This window comes from Tursiops truncatus, chromosome 20, assembly GCF_011762595.2.
Source record: "Tursiops truncatus isolate mTurTru1 chromosome 20, mTurTru1.mat.Y, whole genome shotgun sequence".
Lineage (NCBI taxonomy): Eukaryota > Metazoa > Chordata > Mammalia > Artiodactyla > Delphinidae > Tursiops > Tursiops truncatus.
In genome coordinates, this window is record NC_047053.1 from 51080504 (window position 1) to 51095868 (window position 15365).

The 15365-nt window shown below is 42.7% G+C and overlaps 2 protein-coding genes across 9 annotated transcripts in view; one reads left to right on the top strand and one right to left on the bottom strand.

Annotated features, from left to right (window-relative positions):
- UNK (unk zinc finger) overlaps nt 1-8629 on the bottom strand; it is a 33864-nt gene extending 25235 nt beyond the window's left edge. For 2 of the 8 annotated variants that reach the window (XM_033846678.2, XM_073798264.1), the window contains exon 1: nt 8414-8629. In XM_033846678.2, the coding sequence (XP_033702569.1) occupies nt 8414-8517 (104 nt within the window). In that variant the 5' untranslated portion in view covers nt 8518-8629. Of the gene's footprint in view, nt 1-3460; nt 3564-3688; nt 3855-4143; nt 4401-6454; nt 6477-7746; nt 8277-8413 lie in introns of those variants that run through there. The other 6 variants (XM_033846675.2, XM_073798262.1, XM_033846676.2 and 3 more) reach the window with 6 other exon arrangements.
- A 3534-nt stretch (nt 8630-12163) lies between these two features.
- On the top strand, nt 12164-14831 carry H3-3B (H3.3 histone B). The gene is made up of 4 exons (XM_033846686.2): nt 12164-12317; nt 12778-12915; nt 13035-13188; nt 13283-14831. The coding sequence occupies exons 2-4, from the start codon at nt 12788-12790 to the stop codon at nt 13409-13411; spliced, it is 411 nt and encodes a 136-aa protein (XP_033702577.1). The 5' UTR covers nt 12164-12317; nt 12778-12787; the 3' UTR covers nt 13412-14831.
- The last annotated feature ends 534 nt before the right edge of the window (nt 14832-15365 follow it).

Below are 15365 nucleotides of genomic sequence, written 5' to 3' on the forward strand. Positions count from 1 at the left end.
CCATACATAACTCCTATAAAGAAATTTAGTCACAGAGCTCATAGTTCATGACTTACCAAAGATTCTTCATTTTTAAGTTTGAGAATAAAATCTTTTTTAACTTCAAGGAGAATATTGTAAGAGCAGATAAGCAGTAGATTAAGAATCCTAAATTACTTATCCAAGTGTGTGTGTGTGTGTGTGTGTGTGTGTGTGTGTATGTAAAAATAAATATTTCTTACAATTTGCTGAAAAACCTTTCCTCATTTTTGAAGAGCTTTAGGTAAACTATTAGTTCTGGATTCAATGTTTGTAAGGATATACATACACATTCTGTTTTGACACCAAACATAACCCAGAAACCATACAACTTTATGACAATAACCACACCAGTAAGAGTTACAAAAAAAAAATGGCTTTTTAAAAAAACGCCAAATAAAGCTAAAATTAGTTATTGGTAAATATTTGGACAATTATTTGTCCAAATCTTTATTTAAGATAAGATAACGTGGGCTTCCCTGGAGGGGCAGTGGTTGAGAGTCCACCTGCCGATGCAGGGGACGCGGGTTTGTGCCCCGGTCCGGGAAGATCCCACATGCCGCGGAGCGGCTGGGCCCGTGAGCCATGGCCGCTAAGCCTGTGCGTCTGGCGCCTGTGCTCCGCAACAGAGAGGCCACATCGGTGAGAGGCCCACTTAGCGCAAAAAAAAAAAAAAAAAAAAAAAAGATAAATAAGATAACGTGCTATCTTCTGAAGTGATCCTGGTTTAGAACACTCTCTCTGGCAGAAAAAGCAAGCCCAGATAGTATTATTCAGGCAAACAAAATAAGCATCTAGTGAATTTCTGCATGTGTCTAAATCTTTAAGACAGGCTTTAATCCTATAACCGGGTTTTAGCCAAAGACCTTGGGGCCAGTACCAACCTCCTAGATACAATGAAACTATCTTAACACACAGTTACAGACACAGGAACCCACAGTACAAGCACCACAGGCACTTAAGCAAGCAAACACTTTAAGGTGGGGTGGAGTCACTCACCAGCAAATGATTTCAGCCCATTCTCACTGGGAAAAAGCTGATATCTGTGACATGTCCCGGCCCCAAGAACTAACAAGAACCATGAACGGTGCAACGTTGGTGTTCCTGGTTCCTCCTGTCTATGATTTTCACTTGCCCTAAGGATCCTGGAAGTGGTAAAACTGAGGAAAGTTCATGTGATCAGTGACTCAACGTCACTGATTCTGGAGAATCTGTGAGCGGTACTGAAAACCCTGGTTCGTTCCCTAAATTAGATAACACCTTGCTTTGGTTCAGAGTTTTCCTGTAAATAGCTGGCCTCAAAAGCTTCCAATTTGACAAACATTTTAGTATAAAGGTTTTAACTGATGTGTTATTTTGAACACTTCTGTACAACAGTCTTGATCCCTGAAAGAGTAGTTCCGTTGAGAACACAAATTCATTGTCTGAGATATAACCAGGCTGATGGAGGCTATAAGAACTGCGACTGAAGTGAAATTCGAATGGACAGGGAAGAGAGGAGAGTGCTCTGAAGACAACACGGACCCACAGGCTGTTGAAGGAGGTAGCAATGCAACTGAAAGCAGTAACCTGAGCACTGTTCAGACACTGATAAGAATAGTACTTACACTGTGCTAAGTGCCAGGCACGGTTTTAAGCACCTTATATACATTAACTCACTGAATCCTCATAACTACCCCTTGGCACAGGTATCATTGGTATCATCAGGAAACTGACACACAAAGAGGGAAGTCACTTGCCCAAGGTCCCACAGCTAGTAACCGGCAGAGTTGGGCTTCAAACCCAGACAGTCTGGTCCTAGAGTCACTAGTCTTAAACACCATGCTGTTAACTATGCTTTTCTTAACTGAGCTACAGGAAAAACAAGAGTAGTAACAAATAAGCATAAGTGGCTCTCTAGAAGCTGTTGAAAATATGTCTGGGAGTTTTTGACAGGCCATAATTTCAATACCATAAAATAAGTTACTAAAAACAAAAACAGAAATGTTAACTTCAATGTACTCTATTGGATATTTAATATTCATTTTATGTGTTCATTATAAAAGTTCAATAGTAAAATCTGTTCTGTTTGGTTTTAAATAAGAAAATATAAGTACAAGTTTCTAATTCATGTTGTTTGACTTACACAAACCCTGAGCTGGCAGGCTACCAGATGCTTGGCACCTCTTAGCACTAAAAGTGAAATAAAAACGATATAGTAATGTTCTTACCAAAATTAATAAAAGCTTAGATATAAAAACTACTACTTAAAATTTTTAAGTCATAGAACACCATGCCAAATGTTTTTATCAACCTCTTCCTTCCTAAGCATAACTATCTCTCTTCAATGGGGTAGTTTTGTGAATAGGCCAAAATTTCATAGGAAGGTGGGAACATGGGTCTTCCCCTCCTCATTAGAAGTCATTTTGTTAGGACTTATGGTGACCATATGGTGTTTCAAATACTAATAGGAAACAAATGAGTCAACTTATGAACACAAAAAGCAAACTGTGATGTAAAGAATAAGGGAGGAAAATAAGCTCAGATATGACATGACGGTACTATCACAGGCCTTAGTATCTTCTTTGTCTCCTAAATAAATTGAGCCACCAACAGGAAAAAGGTCACCTCACAGAACGCTATGAGATTTTTAAGTTGCTAGACTCCTTTCCATCTTCTCCTCCTCATCAGCTCTTGATACTGCTGTCAAATTCTACACACTGGCAAAGAAAAAAGGGGTGAAAGTTGAGGGATTTTATAGAGAAAATATTAAAAGTTTGTTGAGATTATTTGAACGAAAATATTATAGCCATTGATATCACTTTAAATGCCTAAAACACATGGCCTATTCTTACAGAAATGCCCATGTGAACATCAGAACAATCATCACAATACCTGATGAACAGAATCAATTCATTTTAGCAGAACAGCAACCTCTTCTACATCCCACCCACCCTAGGAAGTAAACATAATTCATTTTATGAAGGTATTGGGAAAAGTGTGCTTGTTCTTTATAACGGTTACCAATTCAGAGACAATTTAAAGTACAACTACCAACAACTAGGAGTCTCACACTTGCTGAGTATTCACTTCTTAAAAGCATCTCCTCAGACTTACAACATGGAGGCATTCGCCTAGAATGGATACACGGAGACGAAGCCATTGAGAAGGCTGGGAAAAGGGTGCCAAGAGCTCTTCACAAACTGCAGGCTTTCCCATGCTGACTGATGCTGCCAAGCCCTGATAGGCCATGTGTCTAAGGCCTCTCTAGTAGGAGGGACTCATATACACTGATTATAACAACGCTTTTGTCCAAAAAAATTGAGATGTAACTTATACAACATAAAAATTCACCATTTTAAAGCGTACATTTCATTAGTTTTTAGGATATTCATCATGTTGTGTAACCATCATCATGGTCTGATTCCAGAACATTTCCATCCCCCCAAAATAAACCCCATACCTATTTTCATATGCAATGATTTTACCCAAACTTTCTCCGTAGATCTCTCTGTTGCCCATGCAGGTATTTTAAGATGGCTGGCTGGGGTGAATCTATAGAGTATCTATATGGTAAGAAAACAAGAAAACTACATTGTCCAGAAAGATACTGAACGCAAATCCTTGGCATTTTTAGCAATTAGGCTAATGTAATTTTTATATATTGGCTAAGAATGGCAGAGAAACTTACATTCAACATCCATCTTCACATAACACATTAATGTGCCCCAAAATTCATCCAAGGTGTTAAAAGAAGGGAAGACAATCTACTATGATTAGCCATAACTGTCCATAGTTGTAATTTCAAAATACAGAAGATGCATATGTGGGAAAACCTCCTTTAGTATCAAGCACAGCTGGATCAAAAAAACAAAAAACAAAATGAAAAACTTTATGATTAAGCAAATATTGTCCCCACTTGAGAAAATAATCCCTAGATCAGTTCTCTATTTAAAGTAATGTAGCTTTAAATGCAACCTTACTTTTATCAGTCTTCTAACCTAGAGTCTCTCCTAATGAGAAAAATAACCTTTAGGCAAAGGTCTGGTAGGAAAGCCTGCAGATGTGCGGTGCTCAGGCTGTCGCAGGCCTCTCATTACCTAAGTGAGCTCACAGCTTCTAAGACACACAGGAAGGAGACCTCACCTTCAGGCATCAGGGTGTTGAAAGCGGGAGGAAGTAGGTCCACGAGGGTGTCTTGCTTTTGTGCACTTATCTGGGGTGCTATTTGCAGAGAAGGAGCTCCTTTATAGAGTGTGCCCAAGATGGATTTCTCTAAGTTGCTCTCAGAGTTGTCCAGCTGCCCTCACCAATAAGCCACAGTCTTTGTAGGTTGATAGAAACCACCAGTCAAAGCAGATGCATATGGATTGTGGGGAAGCCTTCTTTAGTATCTAACATAGCTGGATTAAAACAAAAAAACTTAACCATTAAGCAAATCTTCACTTTAATCATTAATTTAGATTATAGCAAATATCAACTAGGTGCTAAAATTGAGTCTACCCTTAGCATGGGCACTTAACACTTATTAATGGGGATTTTGTGGACTTGCCTGAAGGCCACAGTGAGCTCTCAATTTTTGTCCTGCAAGAAATTAGTTCTCCTTGATAAACAAGTAAACAAGATCCAGAAATGTTTATTGGTAATTTAACTCATTCTTGCCAAGGCTGCTAAGCAATGCTTCCAATGACTTCCATTGTGCAACAAGTTGTGCTCTAGCAATGTATTTACAAAGTTATTGCAATCTGCAATAATGATTTAAATACTGTTCATTGCCTGGATTTTCCAAAACACAATCAGATGCAATCAAGTGAAGCTCACGACATTTATATAATGTATAAACTAACAGATTTCCCTCAAAGTAGTTTATCTATGGAAGTACTGCTACATTATTCTTCTTTAAAGATGCCCAGGAAACAGTCCTAAATTAAAATGACACCTGGCTAGATGAGTATAAAGCACTTATCCTCTGTCTACCTATAAGAAATCACCCAGTGGCCAGAAGCCTCCAAGTAACCGTCAATAAACTAGAATTTCATTTTCCTTTAATACAAGAGAATTAAGAAGTCTGAGAATCAATTGCAGGTAAAAGAATCCAAAAATGATTTAATGTCTTTGAGGTTTATATCCTCTTATAGGGTCAAAATAATGAGGTCAAAAACTTAATTTTTTTTTTTTTTGCCATGCTGCGCGGCTTGCGCAATCTCAATTCCCAGACCGGGGATTGAACCTGGGCCACGGCAGTGAAAGCACCAAGTCTTAACCAATGGACTGACAGAGAATTCCCAAAACTGGGATTTTTTTGACCATACCACGCAGCATGCGGGATCTTAGTTCTCACTGGGGGTTGGACCTGTGTCCCCTGCAGTGGAAGCGCAGAATCTTAAGCACTGGACGGCCAGGGAAGTCCCAAAACTGGGATGTTTTATTAAAGATGGCAGGTTTTTTGGTGACCTTTCAGCTATACACTTTTAACAATATAATTGTTATGTAGTAAGAAAGCCCAAAGTTAGCTAAATTTGTAGATACATTTCAGAATGTAAATTGCTCCAAAATTTCCCATTCTTCAGTCTGTTTTTATAAAACTCTTCTAAAATATGATGGACTTGTTCTAAATAAAGCTGCATTAAATTTAGTCTTTGTCAAAAAAAATAGACAAATTACCTAGCAAGAGGTCACATGGTTCTTGTGTTGAAAAGTACTAATACATGCATATTATCATTTTACTTAGTGCTAATCCAATACTTGGAAGTGTACAACAGAGGAAATTCTGATATAACCGTTATCTAAAAGGGATGGATTCCTCAAGTCTAGCACAAGTGCCCGCTACACCAATTTTCTGAAAGGATTAATTCCAAGTTTCCCTTAAAGTAAGAATATTCAACAGCTTACAAAAAAGAAAAGCCAACAAAATAATTATCCTTCAAACTATGTTACGAATAATCCTCTTGGTTTGGGAAAAGGAGGGCTCAAACTCTAGGACTTTAGTTGTGGTATAAGAATAAAGGGCAAGAAGCAAGCCAACAGGAACACAATTTTTGCTTTTGATGGATTCAACTGTGTTTGCCAAGACTGACATTATGATGAGTGGGATTCAATTTTAATGCAAATCTCTTCTAGATTACTGCAAAATTAATGCATGTCACATAATCTCAAATAACATCAGGTACAAAAAAATACACAAAATTAACATATCAGAAAGTTTTAAAATGTAAAAAAAATTTGACAGGTAAAAAAATACAAACATTCAAAAAACAACAAGGAGTCTATATCTGTATTCAACAATGGGATCAATGCACTAGATAAGGTCATATTCAGGTTGGAACAAATTCTGGAAATTCATGCTACAAAAGAGAATGAAAAAAATGCTCGGCAGCTCAAAATTTTATAGCAAATACTGAAATCAAAATTAAAATGTTCGTGTCTCCTAACCCCCAAGGAAAACAAATGGGTTCACCTTTAATAAATAAATTCAGAGCCAACAAGTGTACTCGTGTCATCATGTGTCCTCATGCTCCCTGCTCCTCAGACCTGAATGAAGCTTTCCACATCATCAAGGTTTCTGAATGCTCATAAACCTACCAAGAAAGACAACTGACTTCTATCTCTGATTTCTGGACACACACACACACACACACACACACACACACGCACACACACACACACACACACACACACACACGAACAGATAACAGAAAATAAAGAGATGGGAACACCTCCAACCACCAACCACCCAATCAGGCCTGGGCATTTCATCTGCTGCTAAGCCACTTTAAGAGCCAAGACTGATTACTCTGTGCTTACCCCACGAGGAACGGAAAGACAGTTTTTAAACAAATGAGCATCAAGAGGACAAAGACTCATATTAACATTTACACAGCTGTTGACTTGTTTCATCTCTCAATTCCAACATGATTAGAAAGCCTTTCTAATATAGACTCCATAATATACTCAATGACAATGACAACACAACATAGAAACAGAGGTTGCTGAAACCAAGATTCACATTACTCAAAATGTTATCGGTATTTTTCTGAAAAAACGTGATCTGAGCAACCAGTGATTATAAATAAGTTCCAATAAGGTGAAGTTTGCAGATTTCCAAATCAAGACCCTACTGTTGCCTGACCACACCATTCATCTGATCACTGAATTCTCTGAGATAAGACCATCTCACCAAAGCCAGCGGCAGGACTGCAGAAAGAACTCCAGTAAGAAAGCAATGCAAATGGCCATATTAAAAAAGTTATAGTTAACATGAGTCAGACTTAAGTCCACAAAAAGTTTCAAATGATTTCAACCAGTAACAGAGAATCTCACAGAGAAACCAATACACTTCCTAAAATCGATGTTCCCTTATCCCAGAAGAGTCTCCCAATGGGTCTCACTTCCATCAGTGACAAACAAGCGCTCCTCTTGTCTACTTCCTTCTACTCCAACACATGCTTCTTGCTCTTGGTTCACCAGGCAGCATTACCGTGTTCCCCTTAAGGGCTGTTCAACCCCCAACTTCCAAAATCTCCAGCAAGACTGAGGTACACTTGGGGATCCTTCTAAACTTGCTCACAACTTGGGAGACGAAGGGGATGTGGGGCACTCAAAGAGCATCACGGAAAAATGGAAACCAACATTGTGCTTAACAGGAGGGCCTGCCTCTTTTTCTCTTTCTTTCTCCCAAAGCATCTAGCACTAGGCAGTTGCTTGAAGCGCCTTGAGAGGCAATATTATAAAAAGACGACAGGGACCTACATTTAGACACAAGCAGATTCCCAGGAAGAGGCTTCCCATCTTAACTGGACTCTCGTAGCATCAGCATTTGGGGCTCCCTCGGATGCCACATTTGGCTTGGGCCTGGGGACACATTCGGACCCCATCACCCTTGGGATCCCTGACTAGGGCTGGGTCAACTGTTTAAGTGAATTCAAGCAAGAGTGACCTCTGTGGACGACACACGGACCTCACGGACACAAAAGGCCCCCTGTGCACACTACATGGGTCGCCTGACAAGACTTCACGCTAACGGTCATTTATAAGCGGGTCTAGGGCTGGCCCCTTAGGAACTCATTCTGGTCGCGTCTTAGACTTCTTATCGCCCCTAAAGTGCCTGGCATTGTGGTTTTATGGTCTAAGGAACAGTTAGGCCTCGAAGGCCCGGCCTAAGATGTGTGCACTCCGCATCCCAAGCTCCCGCCTTCCCCACTCGGCGGCGGGGACCGGGTTTCCCGCCCCTCGGCCGACCAAAGGTTGGTGGCAGTTGGAGGCAGTTGGGACCGGCCCCAGCAGGTTGGAACCGGTCTGGGCCGGGCCGGAGGAAGAAGGGGGGAGGGAGAGGCCGCCTCGCGCTCTCCCTGCGCGCGTGACTCACGCTGGCCGCTGACGTCAGGCGTGCGCGCGCGGCGGGGGGGGCTCTACGTACGTGTAGTGCTGCGGTTTCTCGGGCTGTGCCTGCAGCACCTGAGCGGTGGCGGCCGGGGGCGCCGAGGAAGCTGCGGAGCCGCCGGGCCCTGGGCCCTTCGACATGGTCCTGTCTTCCTGCCTCTTCGCCGCTCCCCTTTTATTATTCAGTCTGCGCGGTCCGCGCCGAGGCCCCAGTGCGCCTGCGCCGCGCCACGAGAACGTGAAGACCCCCCGCACGGCAGCAAGGGTTGCTGGGAGTTGTGGTCCCAGGTTCGGCTGGAATTTTACCGTCAGCCGAGGGTTGCTGCCGAAGGAACGGACCACAATACCCAGGGATCCTTGCGGACGGTGTCCCGGATGCTGAGGGCCCGCGACGGTTTCTGGGGATTGCAGTCCGGCTGCGTTTCTTCTTAACTGCGTCTTTCCAGGTTTGTAGTCGGGAGCCTTTCCCTGAAATTGGAGCCCCTGGAGTAGAAGAGGCCCAGAGCCAGGGAGGGCCTAACGACTGCTGGGAAACGGTTCCAAGTGTAATTGCACTGCCAACAGTGTAACAATTACCTCGCCTCCATACTTAGCACACCCTGGGCTCGGTTCTGATGCCGGCCCTGAGCAGTGGGCCTTTGAGCTTCAGGCACCTGGAGTCCGCCAACATCCTCATTCCTGTAGTGGGACCAAGCTGAGAGGCGTGAAGGAAAGTCTGCCCGTTGGAAGTCAGCTTAAGAAACCTTTGCTAACGAAGAGCTACACTACATACTCTGTTCCTGCGCCTTTGCTGAGGCGCTCCGTAAACCTTTACCAGCCCTGAAACCTGGAACTCCACGACTTGGGTCCCTTCTCAACTCGACACCTGGCTTGACCAACTTGTTTCCAGTACATTAAGGGCCAAGGACGAATTTAATCTCCGTCTAGCATAGTCTCAGATACACTGGCAAGTTGCAGGGGCGTCGAGAAGCATCACAGTGTCCAGAGGAAGGGCCTGGGTTTGAGTAGGGAGTGCGATTTATAATCCACTCCAGTTTCCTGCTGCGGATGCCAGCGCTTCTACTGGTGAAAATGTTTCCTCCCTGCTTCCCGCCAGTTGGGCGAAGTTCTTCATAGATATTTTAACACTTGTTATTTAACTTTGTTTTCCATATTGAATCTATTTAAAACCATTGTTTTACAGACTAATTTACATTTTATGAGATAACGTTAACTAATGTTAATCTCATTAAAGAAACACATTCCGAATAACGAATAACCTTACCGGTGAAGCAGGGTGGGGTGAATGGAAAATTGTTAATGTTTAAGACTGATACATATCTATTTTATTTTGTTACGAGTAACTTCACATCAGAATCCAAATTGTCAGCCTACAAAGTTGAGAAACTGGTATTTCTTAAACATGTCAAATCAGTTGTTTAACCACTAGGGGCATTTGAAGATGAAAAATTCCAAAAGCATAAAAAAGTTGTGTATTGCTTTACTCCTATTATTAAATCCAAATAATTGGCATATATGCTATCCCCAAAATACCCAAGTGTGATTTGAATGAAGAAATATAGTTAAGAGTGCTAGATTTTAAATAAGGGTATGAGCTTCAGAATAAGTGTGTACTAGTAGAATTGGGAGATGATACCATCCAAACTGCTTAATTTACAGAAGAGGAAACCAAAACTCAGAGAGGTTAAGTAACTTGTGCGAAGTTACTCAGCAAGTCTGACAGAACAGGAACTAGGACAGTAGCCTACATGCTGCATCATGTTTTGCGTTGTTTTGACTGTATTAACATTTTCAGTTGTTCCCTATTTCCTGTGTTGCTTTTCCTCCCCTGCGTCCACTTAGGAAAAAGAAGAACATAGCGAAAAGACGGCCAAGTAAGAGGGACAAACTGTTTCCACTAATCATCCTTAAATGGATGCATGTAAATTCATACCTAGTTTCTCCTGGAGCAGTTTTAGTTCCTCTGTAGTAATTAGCAAAACTGGGGACGGGGATGGGGGGCGCGGCAGATAACTAGACTATTTCTCCCGTAGAAAGCATGGGACAGACAGGGTTCTGGATCTCCTAGAAAAGCCTTGGAACACAAAATGGGTGTTAATTCAGGAGTCCATTCTTTCTCCAGGCCATCTGAGCAGTCAAAAAAAGATGACAGGGTATTTTTCTTGTTACATCCCAGGACATTTGACAGCCTCTTATGTGAGAGGTAACCAGCGCCCTGTTTCTCGGCTTTACCCAGGTTCTGAGAACAGGGCATCTTGGTTTGTCTTCTCAGTCTGGCATGAATGAAACAGCTTAATTTTTCCCCTACCCTAAACTTTGAGCAGAAGGCAGAAAACTAAAGTTGATTGAATTATCACATAAAAGTTTAGATATATAATAATTAAATACATACTGTGCGTGTTATGACTGAGAGGGCTGAAATAACGAGAGGAATTTGGAAATAGAGGTTGGGTCAAAGGCGTTTTTTGCCATAGCTGCTTTTTCAAACTGCATTTTTTTTCTCACTATTGATGGTGAGAGGGGGAACTCTGGTGTCAGGAGTAAATTTTTGAGGTATTTGTATTTATGTATAATAATTCTCTGAGTTGAAATCTATATGTACCTGGTTTTGCTGCTTTTTTATTTTAATAATTTAAAATATTCGGTGAGGGACTTCCCTGGCTCTCCAGTGGTTAGGGCTCCGCACTTCCACCGCAGGGGGCGCGGGTTCCATCCCTGACCGGGAGCCTGAGATCCCACATGCCGCACGGCACGGCCAACGAATAAATAAATCAGTTCGGTGAACCCAGAGTAAGAACTGCGGAGTAGAATGCCCAAGGTTCTGTTTCAATTTTCTGGGCTTTGTTTGGCGGGTCTTAACCTTAAGCCTGCTTTGATATTTTATATAACTGAGTCACCTGAAAAACTAAATATTAAAATCCACTCAAGACATTTAGGCAAAGGTAGGATTACCATTTTTATACATTTGTCTTGTTTCTTCACAAGTAACACATTCCAGGATATACCATTAAATACAAGTGAACGTATTTAATTTAGTTGTCTTTTGTTTGCTCTTTATGGACATGCAAATACAGTTTTAGAACTGACTATTCCCATTCTGGCTGTAGTCATTTAGTTCAGTTGAATTACATAATTTTAAAAATATGTTGCTTAGTGGGTTACTTCTTGTTTAAGCATTTTGAAATCACAAAGTATTTTGTGATGGTCTAGTAACATACAAAACAGTACTTCTAAAATAATTTATTGACATTTGTTTTTTGTATCTATTATTTACCCCTCCCCACCAAACAAAAGAACTCCCATTTGATTGAAAAGTAATCACAGGGAATACGTTTTTTTATATATTGGAAAATATTTACAAAATTTTCGTTAAAGAAACCTCTCCTCCTCCTGCATTGTATTAGCTTGATGCAAATAAGGTTAGGCTCCTTCCCGTCCCGACTCTTTAAGTCCTGATAGGGACCAGTGCAATTCATTTGCATTGACTTTCTATTGTAGAGCTTTGAAACCAAGGGAAGGATCCAAACATAGCTCCATTTTATCCAATCAGAAGAGCCGCTTAGTGCTAAACTCTGATTCGTCCATTCCGCTTTCCATTTATCCAATCATTAGGCCACTTTAACAGCCAATCAGTGGTCTAGATGTCCGCCAATCAGCGAACGGGGCCGAAGCACGGCCTTTGTGTCGGGGGATGTCAGCGCGTCGGCGAAAGCGTCAGCCAATAGAAAAAGTCGTTGGTGTATGCAAATTAAGGTCCTATTACGCAGAGACGCAGCGTGAAGCGTGAGTATAAAAACGGAGGCATAGGGGGGGCCTGGAACGCAGAGCGGTTTGGTCGTTAGTCGGAGGAGCTTCTTCCGTTAGTTCGGCGACTGCGGCTCTTCATTGGGCAGCAGGAGCGGCGCGGCTGTCGGAGAAGCGGCGTAGAACTTAGGCATTGGGTAAGTGTTCTTGGGTTTACGCGTGACATGAGGCCCTGTCAGCCGTTGATGTCGCGGGCCGCGGCCGTTGAGAGCCGAGTGCCGGCTGCTGCGGGCTGCCCAGGCTGCTTGCTGGCGCCGGCGTGGGGACGGGTGGTTTTCCCTTGGGGCTTCGTTCCGGAACCATGTCTCCGCCTCTTTCCCGCTGGTGATTCAGAGGTCCCGACGCCGGGTTCCGGGCAGCCGGGCCTCCGCCCGTCGAGGAGGGGAAGTGACTCCTCCCCGCGCTCCCCCTCCCGGGGGAGGCTGCTGCTACTTGCAGCCTGAGTCATTAGGGGAGGGGGAGGAGGCGGCAGCCCTCGGCCATCTGCCGCCCGCCTTGGGGTGGGAGGAGGCGGGAGGGTAGGGGCGCCGGGCGTCCCGCTCCCCGCAGCCTGGGAGACGAGCGCCGCGGCCCCGGAGTCAGGGATTTGTTCCGCAGGTGAAAGAAAATGGCCCGAACCAAGCAGACTGCTCGTAAGTCCACGGGTGGCAAAGCGCCCCGCAAACAGCTGGCCACTAAAGCCGCCAGGAAAAGCGCCCCCTCTACCGGCGGGGTGAAAAAACCTCATCGCTACAGGTAGGCAGCGCGGCAGGAAAACAATGACTCGGCGGCGCGCCGCGAGCGGGACGCTTCCTGCTGCTTGATCAGCGCTCTCGGTTAACCGGTGTCCCTTTACGCCCTCCTCTTCGCTTCAGGCCCGGGACCGTTGCGCTTCGAGAAATCCGTCGTTACCAGAAATCCACCGAGCTTCTGATCCGGAAGCTGCCTTTCCAGAGGTTGGTGAGGGAGATCGCCCAGGATTTCAAAACCGACTTGAGGTTCCAGAGTGCCGCCATTGGTGCGCTTCAGGTGAGGTGGCCCGAGGCTGCGTGTAGCAGGGGCGGAGGGCTTGCGCGCGGTTCTCCTCGGAGAGAGTTAATAGTGTGGCTCTTGTCCTCAACAGGAGGCTAGTGAAGCGTACCTGGTGGGTTTGTTTGAAGATACTAATCTGTGTGCCATCCACGCTAAGAGAGTCACCATCATGCCCAAAGACATCCAGTTGGCTCGCCGGATACGGGGAGAGAGAGCTTAAGTGAAGGCAGTTTTTATGGTGTTTTGTAGTAAATTCTGTAAAATACTTTGGTTTAATTTGTGATTTTTTTGTAAGAAATTGTTTATAATATGTTGCATTTGTACTTAAGTCATTCCATCTTTCACTCAGGATGAATGCGAAAAGTGACTGACTGTTCACAGACCTCAGTGATGTGAGCACTGTTGCTCAGGAGTGACAAGTTGCTAATATGCAGAAGGGATGGGTGATATTTCTTGCTTCTCATGATGCATGTTTCTGTATGTTAATGACTTGTTGGGTAGCTATTAAGGTACTAGAATTGATAAATGTGTACAGGGTCCTTTTGCAATAAAACTGGTTATGACTTGATCCAAGTGTTTAACAATTGGGGCTGTTAAGTCTGACCATACATCACTGTGATAGAATGTGGGCTTTTTCAAGGGTGAAGATACAAGTCTTAACCACAGTGTAACTTACAGTTTCCTTATTAAAAAAAAAAAAAAAGTAAACCTGGCAGCTATAGAATACACTATGTGCATTTATAATAGCTATTTTATATATTGTAGTGTCAACATTTTTAAATTAAATGTTTTACATTCACATGTGGTGGGGAGTCTTGTCATTAAGGTGTGTGTAACATAGAGTCCGGTTGGTTTTCTCCTAACTAGACTGCACTTGTTTTTCATACGTAGTAAGATGCTTTGTGCATTATACCTTGCATAAGTCCTCATTCTACCACATGTTAACTAATCCTCTAGCTGATAATGCAGACACTAACGGGGGGATTTATTTATAAGGGCTCTAGAATATAATACAAGTTATTCACACCAGCATCATCTGTTACTAATATAGTAGTTAGTGCAGCTTTTCTTTGTGTTGTGGTTGGTCTCATAACTAGGTTGAGTTTTTCTCTACCAGGAGGGAACAATACCGAACTTCTTTTCCTTGTGGAGTTTGTATTATAATAACCCTTAGGGTAAACTTGCTGTGGGGGAGGGACACACAGCTTCAGCTCATGGAACCTCTGCCGGTTAAAATGGTGTCATCTGGTATAAGGTCCTGGGAAAAATCACTTCATAGAGATGCTTTCCAAGTGGTTTTCAAACTTATTCTTCTATTGAAGTTTTTAGGTCAATTATGTATGTTGACTAAATTTACAAATAAACTTGTTTATCCAACTAAGTGTCAAAAACCTAAATTGAATGTTGAAAGCTTAATACATCTTTTATCTAGGTCCTTTAAGTTTATTTAAGGTTTTGCTTGGTAGACAAAGGAAGCATTTATTTGCAGAAATACTTCTACAAAGCATGTAAAGCGCTCTCTGCTCTATGAAAATGCCGTGACAGCTGTATATGCAGTGTGGGCTTAAGATTGTATTAATATGATTCTCCCCCCTGCCCCTCTGTTGTGAAGGAAAGTAAATTTCTTTGAAATTCCAGGACTCAAATTTGGCGTCTGTTCCTGAACCTGTTTGTGAAGCACGTTTATAGATCTCTTCATAAAGTGAGTTATTTTAAGACAAGCCCACAGGTATAGAATCTTTAGTTTAAGCCGCCTTTTCACTATGAAACTAGTGTTCTTGACCAATGATGGCCGCCAGTGAAGCATAGTATGTCAGCGGGACATGGGCACAAGAACCACACCTATCAGACAGAAGAATTCTGTATAATTTGAAGTCAGTAGTTGTAGGAAGTCTCTATGCCACGATAAAACAGTTTGGTGGGTGTTTTTTTAAGTTTGGACTAGTTTCAAATTTAGGGTTTAAGGGGTTTAGGATTGGAAAGAGGCAAGGCAGATTAGGATTGGGAATCTTGGTAATTTAGTGAGCTTTTTATGAGGTGTCGAAATTTGATACAGTATAATGAACTGGTTTCCTAGAAGGTCCATCATAACGAGTTCTGGAACCAATTACTTGCACTGTTCTTGTGAAGGACATTGAAATCCTAGCCAGTGGAATGTGGTGTGGAGTGGGAGT

Coding starts and splice junctions, on each gene's coding strand:
- H3-3B (XM_033846686.2), top strand. CDS start 12,788: ATGGCCCGAACCAAGCAGACTGCTCGTAAGTCCACGGGTGGCAAAGCG. Junction 12,916..13,034: donor AAAAAACCTCATCGCTACAG/GTAGGCAGCGCG, acceptor TCTTCGCTTCAG/GCCCGGGACCGTTGCGCTTC. Junction 13,189..13,282: donor CCGCCATTGGTGCGCTTCAG/GTGAGGTGGCCC, acceptor TGTCCTCAACAG/GAGGCTAGTGAAGCGTACCT.